The sequence below is a fragment of the Trichosurus vulpecula genome, chromosome 5, assembly GCF_011100635.1.
Source record: "Trichosurus vulpecula isolate mTriVul1 chromosome 5, mTriVul1.pri, whole genome shotgun sequence".
NCBI lineage: Eukaryota > Metazoa > Chordata > Mammalia > Diprotodontia > Phalangeridae > Trichosurus > Trichosurus vulpecula.
The window spans coordinates 197,531,239-197,550,341 of NC_050577.1; the positions used below are offsets into that span (position 1 = coordinate 197,531,239).

General features: G+C 43.0%; 2 protein-coding genes across 5 annotated transcripts in view; one reads left to right on the top strand and one right to left on the bottom strand.

Annotated features, from left to right (window-relative positions):
* The window catches only part of DUSP16 (dual specificity phosphatase 16), a 101,976-nt gene extending 97,171 nt beyond the window's left edge, over positions 1-4,805 (top strand). For all 3 annotated transcript variants that reach the window (XM_036758353.1, XM_036758355.1, XM_036758354.1), the window contains one exon: positions 719-4,805. In XM_036758353.1, coding sequence (XP_036614248.1) covers positions 719-1,886 — 1,168 coding nt within the window. In that variant the 3' untranslated portion in view covers positions 1,887-4,805. The remainder of the gene's footprint in view (positions 1-718) is intronic.
* Positions 1-19,103, bottom strand: part of BORCS5 (BLOC-1 related complex subunit 5) — a 135,625-nt gene that overhangs the window by 42,054 nt on the left and 74,468 nt on the right. Inside the window, exon 4 of one of the 2 annotated variants that reach the window (XM_036758356.1) lies at positions 16,301-17,044. The exons of the other annotated variant lie outside the window; for it this stretch is intronic. Within the exon in view, the coding sequence (XP_036614251.1) occupies positions 16,814-17,044 (231 nt within the window). The 3' untranslated portion in view covers positions 16,301-16,813. Of the gene's footprint in view, positions 1-16,300; positions 17,045-19,103 lie in introns of those variants that run through there. 2 annotated transcript variants of the gene reach the window in all.

A 19,103-nucleotide genomic window follows, 5' to 3' on the forward strand; every position in this document is an offset into this window, starting at 1 on the left:
TCAGACTCCATAGTTCTTTCCCTGGATGTGGACAGCTTTTTCTATCATGAGTCTTTTGGAATTGTCTTAGATCCTTGCATTGCTGAGAAGAGCCAAGACTATCAAAATTAATCATGACACAATGTGGCTATAACTGTACAATGTTCTCCTGGTTCTGCTCCTCTCACTCAGCATCAGTTCATATAAGTCTTTCCAGGTTTTTTTGAAGTCTGCCTGCTCCTCATTTCTTAGAGCACAACCACAACTTGTTCAGCCATTCCCCAATTGATGGGCATCCCCTTGATTTCCAATTCTTTGCTACCAAAAAAGAGCTGCTATAAATATTTTTGTACATGAGGGTCCTTTTTCCACTTGTGTGATCTCTTTGGGATACAGCCCTAGAAGTGGTCTTGCTGGGTCAAAGTGTTGGATACTCTTTTCCTATTGCATAGGAAGGCACCATGATGTCCAGTATCACCCACTGGTGTTCATTCAAAGGCCCTACTGTGGCTATTAATGTGTTAAAGCTTTTCCCTTGAAGAGGAACGTTCTTTATGCTAAGGTTTCTCAATTTATGTTTAATACATTTTAGCTTCCAAAGTTGTCATCTAGAGAGTGTCATGTTGATTTCGTTGAAGCCTTTCGCAAGTTTTCTATTCTTGCTTGTATGTTTAAAAGAAAAAAAAAGCTTAAGTCATGTATAGTATGAGTTTTTAACATTTTTCCTTCTATCCATCAGATTTGTGAAAGAAAAAAGGCCAACTATTTCTCCAAACTTCAACTTTCTGGGCCAACTGCTAGACTATGAGAAAAAGATTAAGAACCAGACTGGAACATTGGGTACAAAAAGCAAGCTTAAACTTCTGCACCTAGAGAAAGCCAGTGAATTTGTTGCTACCGCTTCAGAAGGAGCACCAAACAGTGAAACCTCCATTAGTACCAACTCTGCTACCTCAGATACAATGGGGCAGAGGTCCGTGCACCCTGTGAGTCTTCCAGGCATACAGCTAGCATCATTTGAGGACAGTCCACTGGTACAGGGAATCAATGGACTCCACATGTCTTCAGATACGCTAGAAGACAGCAACAAACTCAAGCGTTCATTCTCGCTAGACATCAAATCGATTTCCTACTCCTCCAGTATGGCGGCCTCTTTACATAGCTTTCCCTCATCAGAGGATGCTCTGGAATACTACAAACCCTCTAGTGCTTTAGATGGAAGCAACAAGCTATGCCAGTTCTCTCCAGTTCAGGAAGTGTCTGAACAGACTCCAGAGACCAGTCCGGACAAAGAGGAAGCCACCATCCCCGAGAAGACCCAGTGTACTCGGCAGTCAGAAAGTCAGACCAAGAGGCTGCACCCTGGAAGAACCAACAACGGCAACACCGCCCAGAGGCCCCTCCTGTCCCCGCTGCACCGAAGTGGGAGCGTGGAGGACAACTACCGCACCAATTTCCTGTTTGGCCTTTCTACAAGCCAGCAGCATCTGGCCAAGTCCGCTGCTGGGCTGGGCCTCAAGGGCTGGCACTCAGACATCTTGGCTCCCCAGGCTTCTGCCCCTTCCTTGACCAATAGCTGGTACTTTGCCACTGAGTCTTCTCACTTCTACTCTACTTCCGCCATCTACGGGGGCAGTTCCAGGTACTCGGCCTATAGCTGTAGCCAGCTGCCTACTTGTAGTGACCAGGCCTTTTCAGTACGCAGGCGGCAGAAGCCGAGTGACCGAGCCGACTCGAGGCGGAGCTGGCATGAGGAGAGTCCTTTTGAAAAGCAGCTGAAACGCAGAAGCTGCCAGATGGAATTTGGAGAGAGCATAATGTCAGAGAACAGGTCACGAGAAGAACTAGGAAAAGTAGGCAGCCAGTCAAGCTTTTCGGGTAGTATGGAAATTATTGAAGTATCCTGAGAAAACATGGACATGTGGACTTTTGGAGATGTTTTTTATCTTCTTGTTTAATGAAAAAAGAAATTCCCTGTAAATCTGAAATATATGTATGGACATAGATATTTTTTGGAAAGTGGGGCTTTGGTGTAAAAGCTGTTTTCTTTTACTCTGATGTCTACATGTGGGAGAGCAGCTAATTTTTCTCCCGGTTAAAAGTGGAAGGGCAGACATTTAAGATTTTTTTTTTCCCTGGACAGATGAAGCAGTCGTATGCGATAAATTGCACATCCTCTTGTTCTTATAAAAGAAAGCTTTATTGGTGATAGAGGACAGCACCATTTCCAAGTTGTGCTACTAATAATTCTCAAAAGTTAGTTCTTACCCAATTCTTTCACAGTGCACCTTAGCCCTGAAACTGAGCCAGCTTTTGGGTCAGGCGGGTAGACCCTGTTAGGGACAGAAACATAGTCATGAATCCAAAAGAAATAACTCACTGCAACTGAGGCCCATCTGAACATCAAAGCACATTCAGTAAAACCAGTGACATAAAATATCATTCTAATGGATAGGCCATTAGGTGATTTGCAAGAGCTGCTTCATAAAGAGCAAAAACCAAGTACCTCAGATAATACCATTAGGGCTTTTACTGCTTGCTACCCATTTCTGGTAGCTGGTTTTGTAAGCATTGTGAATAGGTAGTTAGCTAGTCATACTTTTAAGGGCAATTTAAGCTGTCTATGCACAAATTTCCACTTGGGCCTAGATAATAAGTGGGTTAAAAAAAAAAGGTTTATTCTCTGGCTTGGGAAGGAAAAGACTGAAAACCATTTTGTAGTTCACTTAAATAGCTAGGAATAAGGCACTCTACTGATTTAAACAGCAGTTGGGTGGTTAGGCAAGTCGACTTCCATCCAGCAGTTCAAAGTAGAATTTTAAAAAGTGAGATCACACTAACCATTGTGTTTTCTCTAAAACCAAATGGGTGTTTGGTGGTAACAGCAACGATTCAGGTGTTCTTGGCCTAGCAGCATGTTTTCCACTGCTCCTAATGGGTTTAGTCATGGTGCAACCCTAAGGGATTTTTTTTTTTAACAAGAAAACTTAAAACCGAAGAGGGAGCAAAACTATGGGAGGATTTATGGGGAGGAAAAGACCTGATGGAAAAAGAGTGTATCTGCATCTCCGGCAGCCTTTCTTTTTTGGTGTGTGGTTCCTATGGTGGTGCCTACACTTTCCTCAGTTAGATTTGCAGATTTACCAGTAATGTAGGGGCTAGAGTAGGCAGGATCAAAGCATCAGGTATAGGAATGTCTGGGGAATGTTGTAGTCTTCTCTGAACAGTGGCGCCGTAGCCGATGGCCACCCCCGAGCAATTCTCAACAGTGAATACCCTTGGTTTTCTGGTAGCTGGGGCAAGAAAAAAGAGCACTTGGTCCTGAGCTGTAATCACTGTATGGCCAATCACTCCAGGCAGCTGAAAATATAAAGTGACTATGGCAAGTATGTGAGGGATATTACTTATTTACTTTTAAACTTTTTAAGCTTGAGTCTCGTCAACTACAATGTGGTCCTCATTTGAAGCCTTAATTCATGTCAGCAACTTGGTTTGTTTTGTTCTGTTTTGTTTTGTCCTTTTTATCCTCTTCAAGGGTAGTTCGTTGCTGACTCAAATCTCAGGTTTTTTATATGGTGAGAAATGAACAGGTCTTTTTTGACCAGGATGTGACTTATTTCCTGTGGTGACTGCAAAAATCCAGCACAGAGCGGCGTGATTCAAAGATGACTGAACGTGAGCGTGATGAGTGTGAGGGCTTCGTGAGCGCAGGTGGTGATCCAGGTGTTGTACGGGGATGGAATGCAGGCAGAGAGGGGGTGAACTGCTCAGTGTACTGCCACTTGGTTTCTGTATGTGCAGAGTTTGAATGTTTGACACAGACCCATTCTCAAGGTTTTACACAGACAGACACTCTGAATGTGTAATATTACTGGTCTCTTGATACATATCAACCATTCAACTGCTCATTATTCAAGTTAATGAATGGACACGAATCATTCATTGATACGAATAATATGTACATGGACAATCAGGTGTCCGCATCCCAGTCTCAACTGTCAGACTTCTTAAATGTTAACAGTAGTTTCAACCTTATGGACTTTTCATGAAGGTTTGTAGGACTTTATATTTTAGCAACCACAAAAGCGTATCAGCAGAAACCCAAATCACAACCCTCTCCCTGGGGTTTCTCTTCATGCAGCTCTGATCTGGTATCACGCCATAACCTTCAGGCCTAATAGCTAATGTCAGATCATCAGCTCTTCAGCTTTGAAAGTATGGCCTTTTGGCATCACTCGGACAACGCTAGGTGGCATGGTTGGTACTCACGCTCAAGAATCCATTCTTAGGGGAACCCTTAGAGCCTAGCTAGTGCTATATGGGATGGTGATGCAAAACAAAATAAAATCAAAACAGCAGCAAAGAACAACCAACTAGAATTCTGTGAGAAATGCTGGAAATGGTTTCAGGACATTTGTAAAAGTTAAGTGGACTGATTATGTACATGTTGAATATGAATATAATGTTTTTTGGGTGCAAGGCAAGCTACATGGTTAAAAATTGTGCGTTTCTCACTTTGTGTCATGAACGTTATTGTATGTTAATATGATGAATAAAATCAGAATTGGTACCTGTTTATATGTAAAGTCAAAGAAAGGAGTTCTTTTTACAGCAATATCTTCTGTGTGTTGTACAACAAGGGCTGAATCGCATCACGTGGCTTCAAGCCTTGCAACAGCCTCGAGGTCAGTGCCTTCAAGATTTGTCTTCGGACAGCTGCTATCTACTATTAATTTTCATGTGAATGAGAATAAGCTTTCTTCAAATGTAAAGGGACGGTGTTCTGTTTTTTTTAAATGATGGCATCATTAAATATGTTTGGTTCATTCATGTGCTACATTTCTCACAAGTAACTGACTAGATCTCTGATGATGATTGTAAGCTTGGAGAGAGAGACCATATTCATTTTTCAGTATGTAGACCCATTGTCTAGTACAGGAATGTGTACCATGCAGGCACTGAATCAATATTTGCTGGCAGCCCTCATTACGTACAGGAAGGGTAGGAAGTTAAAGATCAAATTAATCAGCTAGCGTTTATTAAACATCTGATATGTGCCAGTCATAGTGCTAAGTGCCGAAAATAATGAAGAAAGGCAAGATACAGTCCCTGCTCTCAAGGAGGGCAGAGATAACATGTGAAACAGACACATACAAATAGCTATGTACAGAGTAAGTTGTAGATAATCTCGGAGGGAAGGCACAGAGATAAAGGAAGAATGGGAAAGGCTTTTTTTAGAAGGTACAACTTTAGCTAGGAGGTGCAGATGAGGTGGGGGAGAGATCAGGATAGCCAGTGGAATCAGGAGATGGTATGTCATGCGTGAGGAACAGCAAAGGGTGGTGCCTGCCCCTGGTAAGGCAGGGTATGTGGGTGGTGTAAGGTAAGAGAAGGCTAGTAGAAGAGCCTTGTTGGAGTCGTCCCTCACATCGACATGTTTCTTCATGTTCTTTAGGAAATATTCTTTTTTGGGGGGAATAGGAAGGATGAACAAGTCTGAGAAGCAGTTTGGGCAAGGAAGCAGAGAGGCAGAGTGTGGGATGAGCGATGAAGGAGGGCTCGTCTAACTGGAGAGCTGGGAAGTAGCCTTAGAGGTCATCTGTTCCAGCAGAATGGTTTGATGGATGAAGAAACTGAAATTAAGTGGACTTATCCAAAGATTCAGATTCCCTGACTCCTTGTGCTCTTTCCAATATGCCATTTTGGAGTTTAGTATAGTCTACCCCCTCCAATAAATAGTAATAGCTAGCATTTGTGTAGCACTTTAAGGCTTGCAAAGCACTTTACAAACCTTGAGGAGGGTGGGTGAGGAAACCGAGGCTGGGAAAGGTTAAGTGACTTGCCCAGAGTCACAGTCTCTAGGCTGGATTTGAACTCTGATCTTCCCGATTCTGGGTCCAGCGCTCTGTCCTCTGCTGCCAATGATAAAAGTTTAAAAATGTTGAATAGAAGAGATGAGCATAGCAGGCAGAAGAGAAGGGGAGGGCAGAAGAGGCGTCAGTGAAGGGACCTTGTGCTCAAAGCTTGTAGAAAAAGGCTAGATGGCAGATGCTGGATGTGGAGTCGGGGGACACTTAGGTTCGCATTTCACCTCTGACACCTAAGTCACCTAACTTCGCAGACCCAGTGTCCTCTGTAACACAGGGGTAGTAGAACCTGCAGTTGCTATCTCAGAGGGCTTTTTTGAAGATCTGATGAAAATGTAAGTAAAACACTTCATAAGCCTTAAAAGATCTATAAAAGATGTTAGCTACTTACTATCATGATAGAGGCAAAGGCAGAGATGAGCCACCCACTCACACTGGAAAGCTAGGGCATCATGGAACATCAGTGTTGGAAGGAGCTGGACCAACCCCTTCAGCTTACGGATGAGTAAGGTTCAATCTGATGTAACACAGTGACAGAATTACAGTTTGAACCTGATTACAGAAACTAAGACCACAGAGGTCATCTTGATCAGCCTGTACCTGAACAAGAATCATCTGGCCTTTGTTGGAAGATCTCTGGTGAAGGCCAGCCTCCCAGGCCAGCAGCCTGTTCCCCAGACCTTAGGTGAAGGCCTCTCAGGCCAGCAGCCTGACCTCTGGTGAAGGGGTGCCTCTCAGGCCAGCAGCCTGGGGATAGATCTCATTGGCAGAAAGGTTTTCCTTAACGTGGAAGCTTAAACTTACCTTTTTACAATTTTCACCCATTGCTTCCAGGACTGGTCTCTGGGGCCAAAGCAGAAAAAGCTGAAAATACCCTGTCTGGCCTTCACCCAGGTCCTTACTTCTGGAAAAATATCCCCAGTTTATTCAGCCAATTCTCACGTAGAATGAACTCAAGTCCTTCACCATTATGGTTGCCTTCCCACTCAACACTGTCTTTTCCTACAATGCGATGCCCAGAAGGACCCGGTATGCTCCAGATGAGGCCTGACCAGGGTAGAGGACAGTGAAATATTGCCTCCCTCATCCCGCGCATTATGTCTGTGCTGCCCAAGATTGCGTTAGCTCTCTTGTAGGCCACGATATGATTTGCGTTGTAATAGTAACAGCTAGCATTTGCACCGTACCTACTGTGTGTCCAGCACTGTGCTAGACAACTTACAAATACCTAATCTTGACAACGACCTTGTAAGGTGGATTCTATTATCCCCATTTTGCAGTTGAGGAAACTGAGGCAAAAGTTAAGCGGTCAAACAGCTAACGAGTGTCTGAAGCGAGATTTGAACTTGGGTCTCCTTGAGACCAGGCCTGGCATTTCATCCACTCCACTATTACCACCTAGCCTAGGGGAGTCTGAGCTTGCATGGCACTAAAATCTATGGATCTTTTTCAGATGAACCAATGTCTAGACACAGTTTTTGCCATCTTGTACTTGTGAAATTGATTTTTTTTAATACTTAGGTTGATGACATTTTTCCCTATGATATTTCGTCTTGAAAGGCAGAGAGCTGAGCGTCAAGTCAGAAAGGCTTGAGTTGATGAGGACTTCCTGACTTAAGTTGGCCATGTGACCCTGGGCAAGTCACCTCAGTGACCTAGACAATTCTAGAAGACCATGTGTGACCATGGCCAAGTTGTTTAAATTCTCTGGGCTCTAAATCTGCCCTCGATGAGTCACCTCCCAGGGCCCTTCTAGCTCAAAATCTATGACGCCACGCATTCTCCAAACTAAATTTAACACCCTTTTACTTAAGATCCCTTTTCTTAGAACTAAAGGTAAGGAGGTAAGGTGATTGTGGACCAAGTCCTGATCTGTATGACAGAGAAGTTTCCTCCCACACGCCAACGAAATCACAGGTATAGTAAAAACAAAGGAATTTGTTGATTTGGTCCAGTAATTGATTCTGTTAGGATCTTTCTATATCCTGACCCTTCCATCCATAGTAAAGCGATCCCTCGGGCACACCACTGGAGACCTTTTACCAGACCAATATGCTTGTGCCAAATTACTTCTAGGGTTGAGTCATGAAGGAGGGATTAGCCTATGGCTTAAGCTAAAGCTAGATTGTTAGGAATGGTGGTTTTCAGAGATGGGAAACAAATGGATCAACATTTTAAACCTGCACATCTTCCACTATGATCTTGCTTTCTTTCAGCTCTCACAGACTTTTCTAGGGATACACTGTGCTAACACTGAGGATAGTAATGCTTTCAGTCCAGGGCAGAGTTAATTCACTCAGTCGTCTTGATTGGTTGGTGCCAATGGGAGTGGCAAACTCAAGAAACCCATTGTATCTGGTTGACCTCAGACCAAGCTTCGTATTTCAGTCAGTTGTCAACCCTGGCAATCGTGCCATTCAATTCTGTCTTCTCAGCCCTTCTGACTTTGTGCTTTTGGCACAGTCATCGAATCGATGCTTTTGTTGTTGTTGAGTTGTTTTAGTCATGTCTGACTTTTTATGACCCCCTTTGGGGTTTTCTGGACAAGGACACTGGAGTGGTTTGCCATTTTCTTCTTTAGTTCATTTAACAGATGAGAAAACTGAGGCAAACAGGGTTAAGCGACTTATCCAGGGTCATACAGCTAGTGTGTGAGGCCACATGTGAATTCCTGAGTATCCACTGCACAACCTAGCTACCCCCAAATCAATACCATCATGCCACCATTGTTCCTGGGAAAGGCATAGATCCACTCCCTATTTCTATGATGCCCTACATCCCCCTCCCTTCCCTTGCCACCATTCCCACATGTATCTTCCCCTCTTTGAGAGCTGGGACTTTTGTGTACTTATAATCCCCAGTGCTTAGCATTGCCTGGTGCAGAGTAAATGCTTTCCCAGTGCTTTTTCATTTGTTAGCAGAAGAAAAATACTTTCTGGGTACCTTTCTCTGAATGTTAAACTCATTGCTGCTTTTTCCATTTAAAGAATTCTGTGAATCCTGTTTGCCTCCCTTTATATTAAATGTGTGTGCAGAATAATTATATGTATTTATATATTTAAAGTGATACAAAAAGACCCAATTAACAGCTGATCTGGAAGAATACGATGTTAATTTGATCATTACAATTTTGATATGGACAATTATACATTATGTGTACACACACACACACAGAGTCAGACACACAACTGGTTGGATTTTTGGTTTGGTTGTTCAGTCGTTCATACTGGAGTGGTTTGCCATTTCTTTCTCCAGTGTGTCCCCATTCTATAAATGAGGAACTGAGGCAAATAGGGGTTAAGTGACTTACTCAGAGTTATACAGCTAGTGAATATCTGAGGCTGGACCTGAACTCAGATCTTCTGGATTCCAGGCCCAGTGCTCTATCCACTGCAGTTGGAGTTATAGAAAAATGAAATTTCCCTACCTCTCGTTCTAAGAGGGATTTCCAGCAAAAAAAAAAAAAAAAAGTTAAATTTAGTTAAGAGAATGCATGCCATCATAGAATTTGAGCTAGAAGGGCCCTGGGAGAAAAATCACTGGGTAATAAATATTTTCCTTTGAGTTTCTGGCATTGGAGATTGTAGAGAATTTGCTGACCAAAGTAATATGCACATCCAGCTTAAAAGGCTGGCCAGGTAGTGGGGGGGAAAAGAGATGTTGAATATATCACTGGAAAAGTAAATTTACAAAACAAATTTTGTATCTCCAACAGGTAGCTAATTGAGAGGTACGAGTTCTCCTTTGTGATCATGAAATGTGAATGGGAGGTACCATGTATGTCAGAAACTATGAGACATTCAACCCCATTATAAAATGTAAATGACCCTATTATATTGTCTGGACCAGGGTGAGGGACCTGGTTCAACCAACCATCAACCTAATTTCTCTTTGCACTACCTTGGGAGAATGTCACAAAGGGAGCCATTTTCTGAATGGGGCAGTAAAAAAGACCAGGCAAAGGAGCAGATAGAAAACGGGAGGGAAGTTCCATGGAGAAAGGAGCAGCAAAGCAAGCTCAGGAAACCGATGGCTTTTCTAAGTTGAGCAAGTCTGAAGAACAGTAACGAACGCCAGAGTGTTTCTCCCGTCGGCTCTGGTAGAGGCAGCCAGCCAGTCACTCATGCCTTACTGCAACCTCTTGGTGCAAAGGTGGTGTGTTGTAGGCAGAGGAAGCTAAGTGGATGGATGGGCCTGGACCTGCACTGACCCAGGTTCAAATCCTGCCTCCCACTCAACAGCTGTGTGATCCTGAGCGGTCACTGAACCACTTCTGCAGTTTCCTCATCGGCAAAATATAGATAATAATAGCACCGCCCTCTCCCAGCTTGTATTAGGAGCCACTGAGATGATATCTGTTCAGTGCTTTGCAAACCTTAAAGCTGTTCGTTATGGGGCCGCCAAGTAACGCGGTGGATGGAGCGTTGAGGCCGGCGGTGTCAGGAAAACCTGAGCTCAAATCCAGCCTCAGATACTTACTAGCTGGGTGACCCTGAGCAAATCACAGCAGATGGCTGTGAGCACAGTGCCTGGCACAAAGTAAAAGCTATATAAATGTTTATTATTGTTGTTGTTAGAAGGGTGCAAGTACTGTGGCACTTCCGAAAGGAAGCAGGCAAGCATTTACTAAAGTACCTACTAGGTGCAAGGCACCGTGATAAGCACTTGATAAATCTCATTTGATCCTCACAACCCATTTTACAGATGAGGAAACCAAGGCAGAAGTTAAGCTACTTGCCCTGGGTCACATAGCTTTTAAGCGTCAGAGGCTGGATTTGAACTCAGGTCTTCCTGACTCCAGGCCCTGCTGTTCTATCCTCTTTACTCTGCTGTGTGTCCTCTCTGCTTCATACCCTCTCTCTGCCATTGAGTGTAGGCTGGGAGGGACAGTGCTGGCCGAGGAAATGGGATATTCTCCAGCACCCCTGGACCCTTCTAGCTGGCGTAGCTCTGCCTTTGTTTGCCATTTATAACCAACAGATCCATTATGTTTGAACCATGCTGGTTTCTCCAACCAAAGTAGAGGCACCAGGACCTAACTGACAGAATTTGCCTGTGAGTTATGAAGACTCTCACCTCTCTCCCAACACCGCCACTGTGACCCTGGGCAAGCCCTAGCACCCCAGGTAACTCTCAAAGATTGTATGTTGTAAAGCAGTGAAGGGGATCCCTGCCCCAATGAAATCCCAGGTCCAGACCAGAACAAAACTCAAAAATAGAAATACAGTTCGTCAGCAGCCTTCATCAAGTACCTTCTAGACAAGGGATCTTGGGGTAGACCTTTGTCAGCCACAGTTTGTTTTTTTTGTTTTGTTTTGTTTAAGAATGACAGGCTGTCTAAACACATTTCTAAAAACCACAACTTTTCAGTTGTCCTTCAAATGAGAGAAGGTAGAATTAAGACCAGAGATTGAATCCTGGCTCTGCCAATTACTAGCTGGTGACTTCAGGCAGATTCATGTCTGGGCCCTTGTAATTTTTTTTAATAATTTATAATTTATTGGATCCCAGATTTAGAGCTAGATAGGATAATTTATTTAGTCCTATTCCTCCACCCCATTTTACAGATGAAGATACTGTGGCCCAGAGAGGGAAATGACTCGTCAATAGTCACACTACATTGTAAGTACTAGAATTCAGAGTTGAGCGCTGGTCTTCTGACTTGGAGTTTAGGGTTCCTTCCAATAAGACAAGAGCAACTAGGTGGTGCAAGTGGACGGAGCGCAGTGGACAAAGCACTGAGCCTAGAGTCTGGAAGACTCACCTTCCTGCGTTCAAATCTGGCCTCAAACACTTACTAGTTGTGTGATCCTGGCCAAGTCACTTAACCTTCTCTGCCTCAGTGTCCTCATCTGTAAAATGAGCTAGAGAAGGAATGGCAAACCGCTCCAGTATCTTTGCCAAGAAAACCTCAAATGGGGTCAGAAGAGTCAGATACAACTTAAAATGACTCAACAACAACCAATGTGACAGCCTGCCTCCCATGTTTCTTCAATATGTAAAACGAGGCGGTTGGACTTATAACCTTTGATTATCTCTAAATCCCTTTCTTGCTCTGACATTTTGTGCTTGACCACAGGATCATCGACCTACAACTCCCTCATTTTACAGATGAGGAAGCAGACCCATAGAGGGTTGGGTTGCCCAAGGTCATGGAGCTCAGAAATGGCAGTCTGAATAAGAACCTAGGGTCTCTGATATCAAATCCAGCACTTTCCAATGCACCAGCATGCTGCCTCTGTAGGAACCCTAAGTCTTTCAAGCTAAAACATTAAGCTGTAGGTCTATAATGTATATTTTTATAAGGTAGGGCATGCTTACGGCTTGCCTGGAAAAAGTCTTCAAAATTAGACTTTCTTAATTTTGAATTTTTCTTAAGACTTTAATAAGCAAAAAAAAAATCCCAAACCTCCAGCTTTACCACCAGTAAAACCACTAATTTAGACTAGTGATGGTCAACAATCTCCTTCCATCCTTAAGAAGCCCTTCTTCACTGGGAATCCACTTATTCTTAAACTAACTGAAGAAGAAGATTATTTTCCTATTGGGTATCTACCATGACAGTCAGACTTACTGTCTATAGGATTCCTCCTAAAACAACTGGGGAAAGACTATCCTTGTTACTGGGCAACAAGGCAGGCTTGGTATTTCCTAAAATAACTAAACCTCGAACTAGCCAGGGACAAGGCGATGTAACAAAATTGGCATACCAGATCATTCATTTTCTACAGACACAGAGAAAAGAAGACCTAGATATCTTCAGGGGTGGGGAGGAGGGAGAGGAAAGGTTTAAGGTTCATAGTCTCCATGAAGATTAATGTTGCCCCAGCATTTGGCAAGAAGGAATTATTTCTAGCTGTGTGACCTTGGGTTGTAACTTTTCTAAATGTCTTTTGTTTGTTTGTTTGTTTTATCAGTACTGTAAAATGAAAAAATTAGATTAGCTGGGCTCCAAGGTCCCTCCCAACACAGCACTTTATGAATTCTCCAGGAAATGAAAGGGTCAAATTCATTCTCCCCCAAACAGGCACCAAATAGAATTTGTTTGTCCAGCCTTTTGGCCAGAACTTGTCTTCCTCCAGCACTAGAAAAGGCTGTTAGTTCACAAGATCATAGATTTTGAGCTAGAAAGGACCTTAGAGAATGCCTAATTACTTTGTTTAGTCATACTTCTTCATATACACTTCTCGGGATAAACACAATTGGACAAGATTTCTGGCCAAGAATTTTTTAGATATTTGGCTAGACAGAACTATATTAGGTAGGTCTAACCTTCCTTATGCCCCGGACCATTAAAGCTATTAAAATTAAGTGAGAAAACCCAGTTCTTGCTAGCAGTAGTAGGCTTTGGTATAATACACATCCTATTTTTATATTTGTAAAATACCTCTCATGGCCTTAGATTTCTTATTTGTATGATGTGATTAGATGAGAATCCTATATTGCTAAAAATGTCAGAATCCCTGGCATGGTGGTGCATCCCTTAGGTCCACGCTACTGAGGAGGCTGAGGCTGATAGATCTCTTGAGTTTTAGTAGTTACAACAGCTGTAGTAGAGCTAAAGCCAATCAGGTGTCCACACCAAGTCAGCATTAATATGGTTGTTGTCCTTCATTTTTGAAGAGCATCAGTGACATCACGGGTGATGTCTCAACTCGTGGGTGAAATGGATTTAGGTGAGGCAGAGTTGCACAGAGATATCAGCCTCACTCTCTCTTCCAGAGTCATCCAAGCCCATCCAAGACAATATGGTAAGCCTCTGGGACAGGAGGGAAGAGGCAAACTGGCCCATGTCAGAAACAGAGCAGGTCAAAGTTTCTGCCCATCAGCAGTGGCGTCAGTTTGTGAGTGGCTGTTGCATTTCCAGCTGAGCGAGATAGAGAGACCTAGTCTCAAAAAAAAAAAAAAAGAAAAGAAAAAAAAAAAAGGACAATCAAACCTATACCATAGTTAGAGCAAGGAAACTAGTCACCAGAGGGATGTATTTGTAGAATGCGTACAATGAAGATATTAATCTCTGACCCATGCAACCATTTCCAAGCTTCATTTCTTAGTTGGAAAAGGGTGGAATACAAGGGTTTGATTTCATAGATAAACAAAAAGTAAATAATGATCAAGGTTCAAAAAATAATTCCTCAGTCTACGCTAGCTATTAAATTCCCCGGGTCAGGCTACTGAATCAGAGAACTTCTTGAGGACTTGCTTTGAGAAGGGATATGCTATAGATACCCTGTTTCAAATCCCAGCTCTGCTCCTCATTAGGTGTGGGAAGACACTTTTCATCCCTCTGGACTGCCATTTCTTTATCTATAAATGGATGATGAGGTTGGACTAGAAACTCTTTCGTCTATATAAAAGCAGTCTCTTCCACCTCTAAAATTCTTTGATTCTATGATAGTCTCTCTCTATGCTTTTCTCGAGAAATTATATTTTAAAAGTCCTTGTGAAACCTCTCATGCCCAGAGATCATGCACCCTTGAAAATTGCTCCTTCCCTTTTGCCCGAGTGGCCTCTTGCAAATCTGTGGCCCTAGCCAAGCTAAGAGGCAGCTGAGGTGGCACAGTGAATAGAGTGTCAGGCCTGAAGTTAGGAAGATTTCTCTTCCTGAGTTCAAATCTGGCCTCAGACACTTACTAGCTGTGTGACCCTGGGCAAGTCACTTAATCCTGTTTGCCTCAGTTTCCTCATCTGCAAAATGAGCTGGAAAAAGAAATGGCAAAGCACTCCAGTATCTTTGCCAAGAAAACCCCAGATGGGGTCACAAAGAGTTGGATGTGACTGAAAAGCCACTGAACAATAACAACAAACCACACTAATAGCGCTAAGGGCCTCTCAGGGGTCCCAGTCCCAACCTGGCTGGCTTTGTATCACACTCATCCACTTTGGCTGGCTACCTGCTTCTCTCCTACTGGACCAGTCAATCTTGAATTCTGTTACCAGGTGGAGAATGGGAACTAGAGGTACCCTCAACTCGGATAGCAGCAGCTAGGTGGCCTTCCTCACTGGGAGTGACACAATCAGTATTCCAGCTTCTCACTGGCCTCAGCAATCCTACATAGGCAGCTGCTATTCTGGCAACTGAACTTAATTTTTGAAACCACATTTTAAAATTGGGACTGAAACATCCATGGTCCCCTTCTCCATTGGGTTATTTTACAAGCTTGACTGAAATCTGAGTTCCATGAATTTCACAATAAGGTATCTGGTTAAAATCCAGCAAGAGATGTTAATTCACCCAAAAGATCACATTTTAAAAGGGATCACTTGAAAGCTACCCTTTTCCATCTTCAAACACATTTTGCTACCTTTAGACCCCAAGGCTGGAATGTCCTCCTTTCTCAAGGCTGCCTCCCTCCTGACTTCCTTTTATCCAATCACTCAGCCAGCCAGGACTCACGGAATGCCTCCTAGGTACACAGTACTATACTAGACACTGAGCAGGCCTTTTGTTTTAAGTAAAATTATTACATTTATCAAATACTCCATAGTTATTTGCCAGCATTGAGAGCAGTTTTTTTTACGAAAGAAAAAGGTCCTACGTGTGGTGGTGCACATCTGTAATCCTGGCTATGAGGAATGGCAGATCTCGAGCTCAGGAGTTCTGAGTTGTAGAGGGCTAAGCCAACTGAGTGTCTGCACTAAATTCAGCAATTAACATGGCGAGTCCACATGCTTATCAAAGTGGAACTGGACCCATGAGTAGCCCCTACATTTCCAGCCTGGGTGAGAGAACATGAGAGAAAAGGACAGGAGAGAAAGAGAGGGGGGGAGGGAGGGAAGAAAGGAAGCAAGGAAGACTTCTTTGCCATATGTGTGTGTGCATGTATACACATATACACGTACATATATGCATATGTGTATTTTTTGATTCATCAGGGGGTTGTTATATACATTTCTGGGTCCAGTATGGTACCAAAACAAATAAAAACATTTTACTTCTAACTCTGCTACTTAGCACCTGTGTGACTCCATATGGATCATTTCTCTCTGAGTCTTAATCATCTGTAAAGTGAAGGGGTTGGACTTCATGATACAGTGGAAAGACTGCTGGATTTGAAGTCAGAGGGCTCAAATCCTACCTCTGTTTACTGCCTGTATGACCTTGAGCAAGTCACAAGCTCTTTGGGCCTCAACTTCCTCATCTGTAAAATCAGCTGGTTGGACTAAATGACCTCTGAGGTGTCTTCTAGCTCTCAATCTATAATCCTATGACTCCACTAATGACAGAACCAAACCTATACCTTAGCTAGGTCAAGGATACCAATCATTTAAAGTGATATGAACCAGCTAGATGGTGCCCAAAGAAAGTGTTCTGTGCATATGGATCCCCACAAAAAATGGGAATAACATAACCAAACCAAAATGTATCCAGGTTTAGCCAAAGAAGGAAGACGGTGCCTGAGCCAAAAGACTTGACACGGCTAATGTAGGAATAGCAAGAACACAGACACATATGGATTCAAGTTTTCATTTATAACCCTACAAATCAAAGGGCCTTTTAACAGTTATTTACTGACAAACACCTAAGGTCATGGAAAGAGCCTCTCCAGTTCTCTTCCTGTTTTAACTGCACCAGCTGAAAACAGGCTGCACACACTTAACTCAAATGATGACAAGAGCAGCAACAGAGCATTTTTAGGGAAGAGTTCTCTGAACAGCTGACAAGGACTGAATGGTTTATGTTTCAGCAACATGGCTGATGCTGGCCTTCAAGATTTTCAGACTGGTGAGATGAAAGAACTGGGTTCACACCAAGCAGGAACGATCCCCATGACTCCGGACTGGGGAGTCCTATCCCTAGCTGGACTGCTTATCTTCCCATCATGGAGAACAGGAAACCAAACAAAAAGCCAACTCTCGCCTGATAGTGGTATAAGTGCTCCAAATATTCTCCGGCCATTATTGGTTTCTATCGCTCCATGGAGGAAAATCTCATTGGCCAGTCCTGGGAAAGGGTTTGGAAACAACTATGACTTGAGCTCACGATCTGGTTTCATGCTAAAGGGCTCTAGCCTCTCGCTCTCAGGAAGCAGGCTGTTCAGTCTCTCCATCAGAGGTACAGTCTGGTCAATGCCCATTTGTATGCGACGTAGAATAGAGGAGATTTCATTGACCTTCTGGATCTGTTCAGCATACTTTGAGTACCTTTTCTGTCGCTCCTGCATGAAGCCAAAGAGGGTCTCCACAGTAAGGTCCATCTAATGGGAGGGAAAAACAACAAACTCATTAGGCATCCAAATCCTTTTAACAAGTCACTCAGTGCAAGATGGGAAAACTCATCTGTTGCACAGTTGTAGGAAAAGAAATCAACTATAAAGCAACGAATGGGGGGAAAACATTCCACAATGAACCTCCTAGGCAGGGTAACTTAGTAGAAAGCACTGATTTGGAGTCAAAGGATCCAAGTTCTGTGACTTAAGACTTGCTACCTGTACCTATGGTCAGACTCTTTGTTACCCTAGGCAAGATACAACTTTTTCTGGGCATTTACTTCCTCAACTAAAATGACAGGATTAGACCAGAAGATCTCTAAGGTCCTCTTTTAGGGACCTATGATCTCAGTAAATAAGCTTCATGCCTAACAGCACTACAGACAGTAACTCAAAAAGATAAGCAACAGGCCTTTTCCTACTCCTATTAAAAAAAGATCTGCATTTCCTGGTCACAGCTGGTCTATCATCAATAAAGCAAAATGGATCAACCTCCCCTTCCATTGTGCCCACACACCATCAGGCTACATGCTGCCCACTACAGGAGAGAGACAGGTACTGGAACTATGACTTCACTGATAGTAGGAATTCCCTCCCAGATGAGAGAACTCCTGACTAAGAGTGCCAGGAGGTACCTTCTCTGCAACTCAGAGACCTGGAGAGCTGCCTAGAAGGCTAAGAAGTTAAGTGTCAGCTAGAACATATCCGAGGTGGTATCTGCCACAGTCAGCTTTCTACCCACTATGCTAGAATTCCTTTTCTCCTTCAAGTCTGTCCTTGAGGTTAATTCTCAACAATATAAAAATGTATAGGAATCGCACAGAGTATGGATCTGCCTCATACCCTCCTTGGGCCTTATTATGTTAATACTAGAAATAACATTTTCTCCCCTAGCACTTAGGAATATGCTCTGCTATGAGAAATACAAAGATCATATAAAACATAGCTCGTGCCCTTATGGAGCATATGGTCCAGCAGGAGAACATGTAATTACATGACTGTAATATGAAATGTTATAGGATATTTGTACCCTTAGCAGGCACTATTGAAGGCCTAAGGAAGGTCTGTTGCTTTCTATGTGTGCGACCATGGCCAGATCATTTAACCTCTTCTATTGGTCATTGGCAAACCAGAGCCCAGTTTACTAGCCTATTTTTGGACAGCCCTTGGGCTAAGAATGATTTTTACAAGGGCTGTCCAAAAACAGGCAGTAGGCCAGTTTTGACTTTTGGGCTGTAGTTTGGTGATCCTTGAACAAGATGATTTCCTAAGGTCCCTTCCCACAATCCTTACAAAAGGGATTCCTCAGGTAAAATGCTAAGTTAAATTCCACGGGGGAGAGAGAATCACTTTCCAATAAAAGATCTTAACAAGGCTTTATTGTCATTAAGAGTAGGTAGCAGTAGACATATGTATTATATATGTGTGTGTTTGTGTGTGTGTGTGTGTGTGTGTGTATTCTATGGCAAACAATGTTGATTCCTCTCCATTCCTCAGTGACAGAGGATTGCATCTGCCATTACCAGATTCAAGGAATAATAACTATATCATTATATGCATAATAAGCAGGAGGTAATTACAGATACCAGACACCACGGAAAGCATTAGAGCAGAAAAAGTTGACCCTGACACAATGGTAAACATGAACATGAACCTGCCATTCCCTAAGTCATTTCCCACAGTGTGAGATGTGACTAAGCTCAATGTGATTCTAGAATTTCCTTATCCCTAATGACAGTCTACTCCTTCTGCTTAGGCTGGCAGAATTAATGAGAGCGCTGGCCTTCCTAGAAGTTGTGGTCACTTAGAAGGTTAAGTCAAAGCAAGTTAACAAGCATTTATTAAGTGCCTACTATGTGCCAGACACTGTGCTAAATAAGCACTGGAGATACAAAGAAAGGCAAAACCAGTTCCTATCCTCAAGGAATTTAAGCTGATGGGGAGAGACAACATGCAAGCAACCGTGTCCAAACAAGACATTCAGAATAAACTAGTAATAATCACAGAAAGCAGTAGCATTAGAGGTATCAGGAAAGACTCCTTGCAG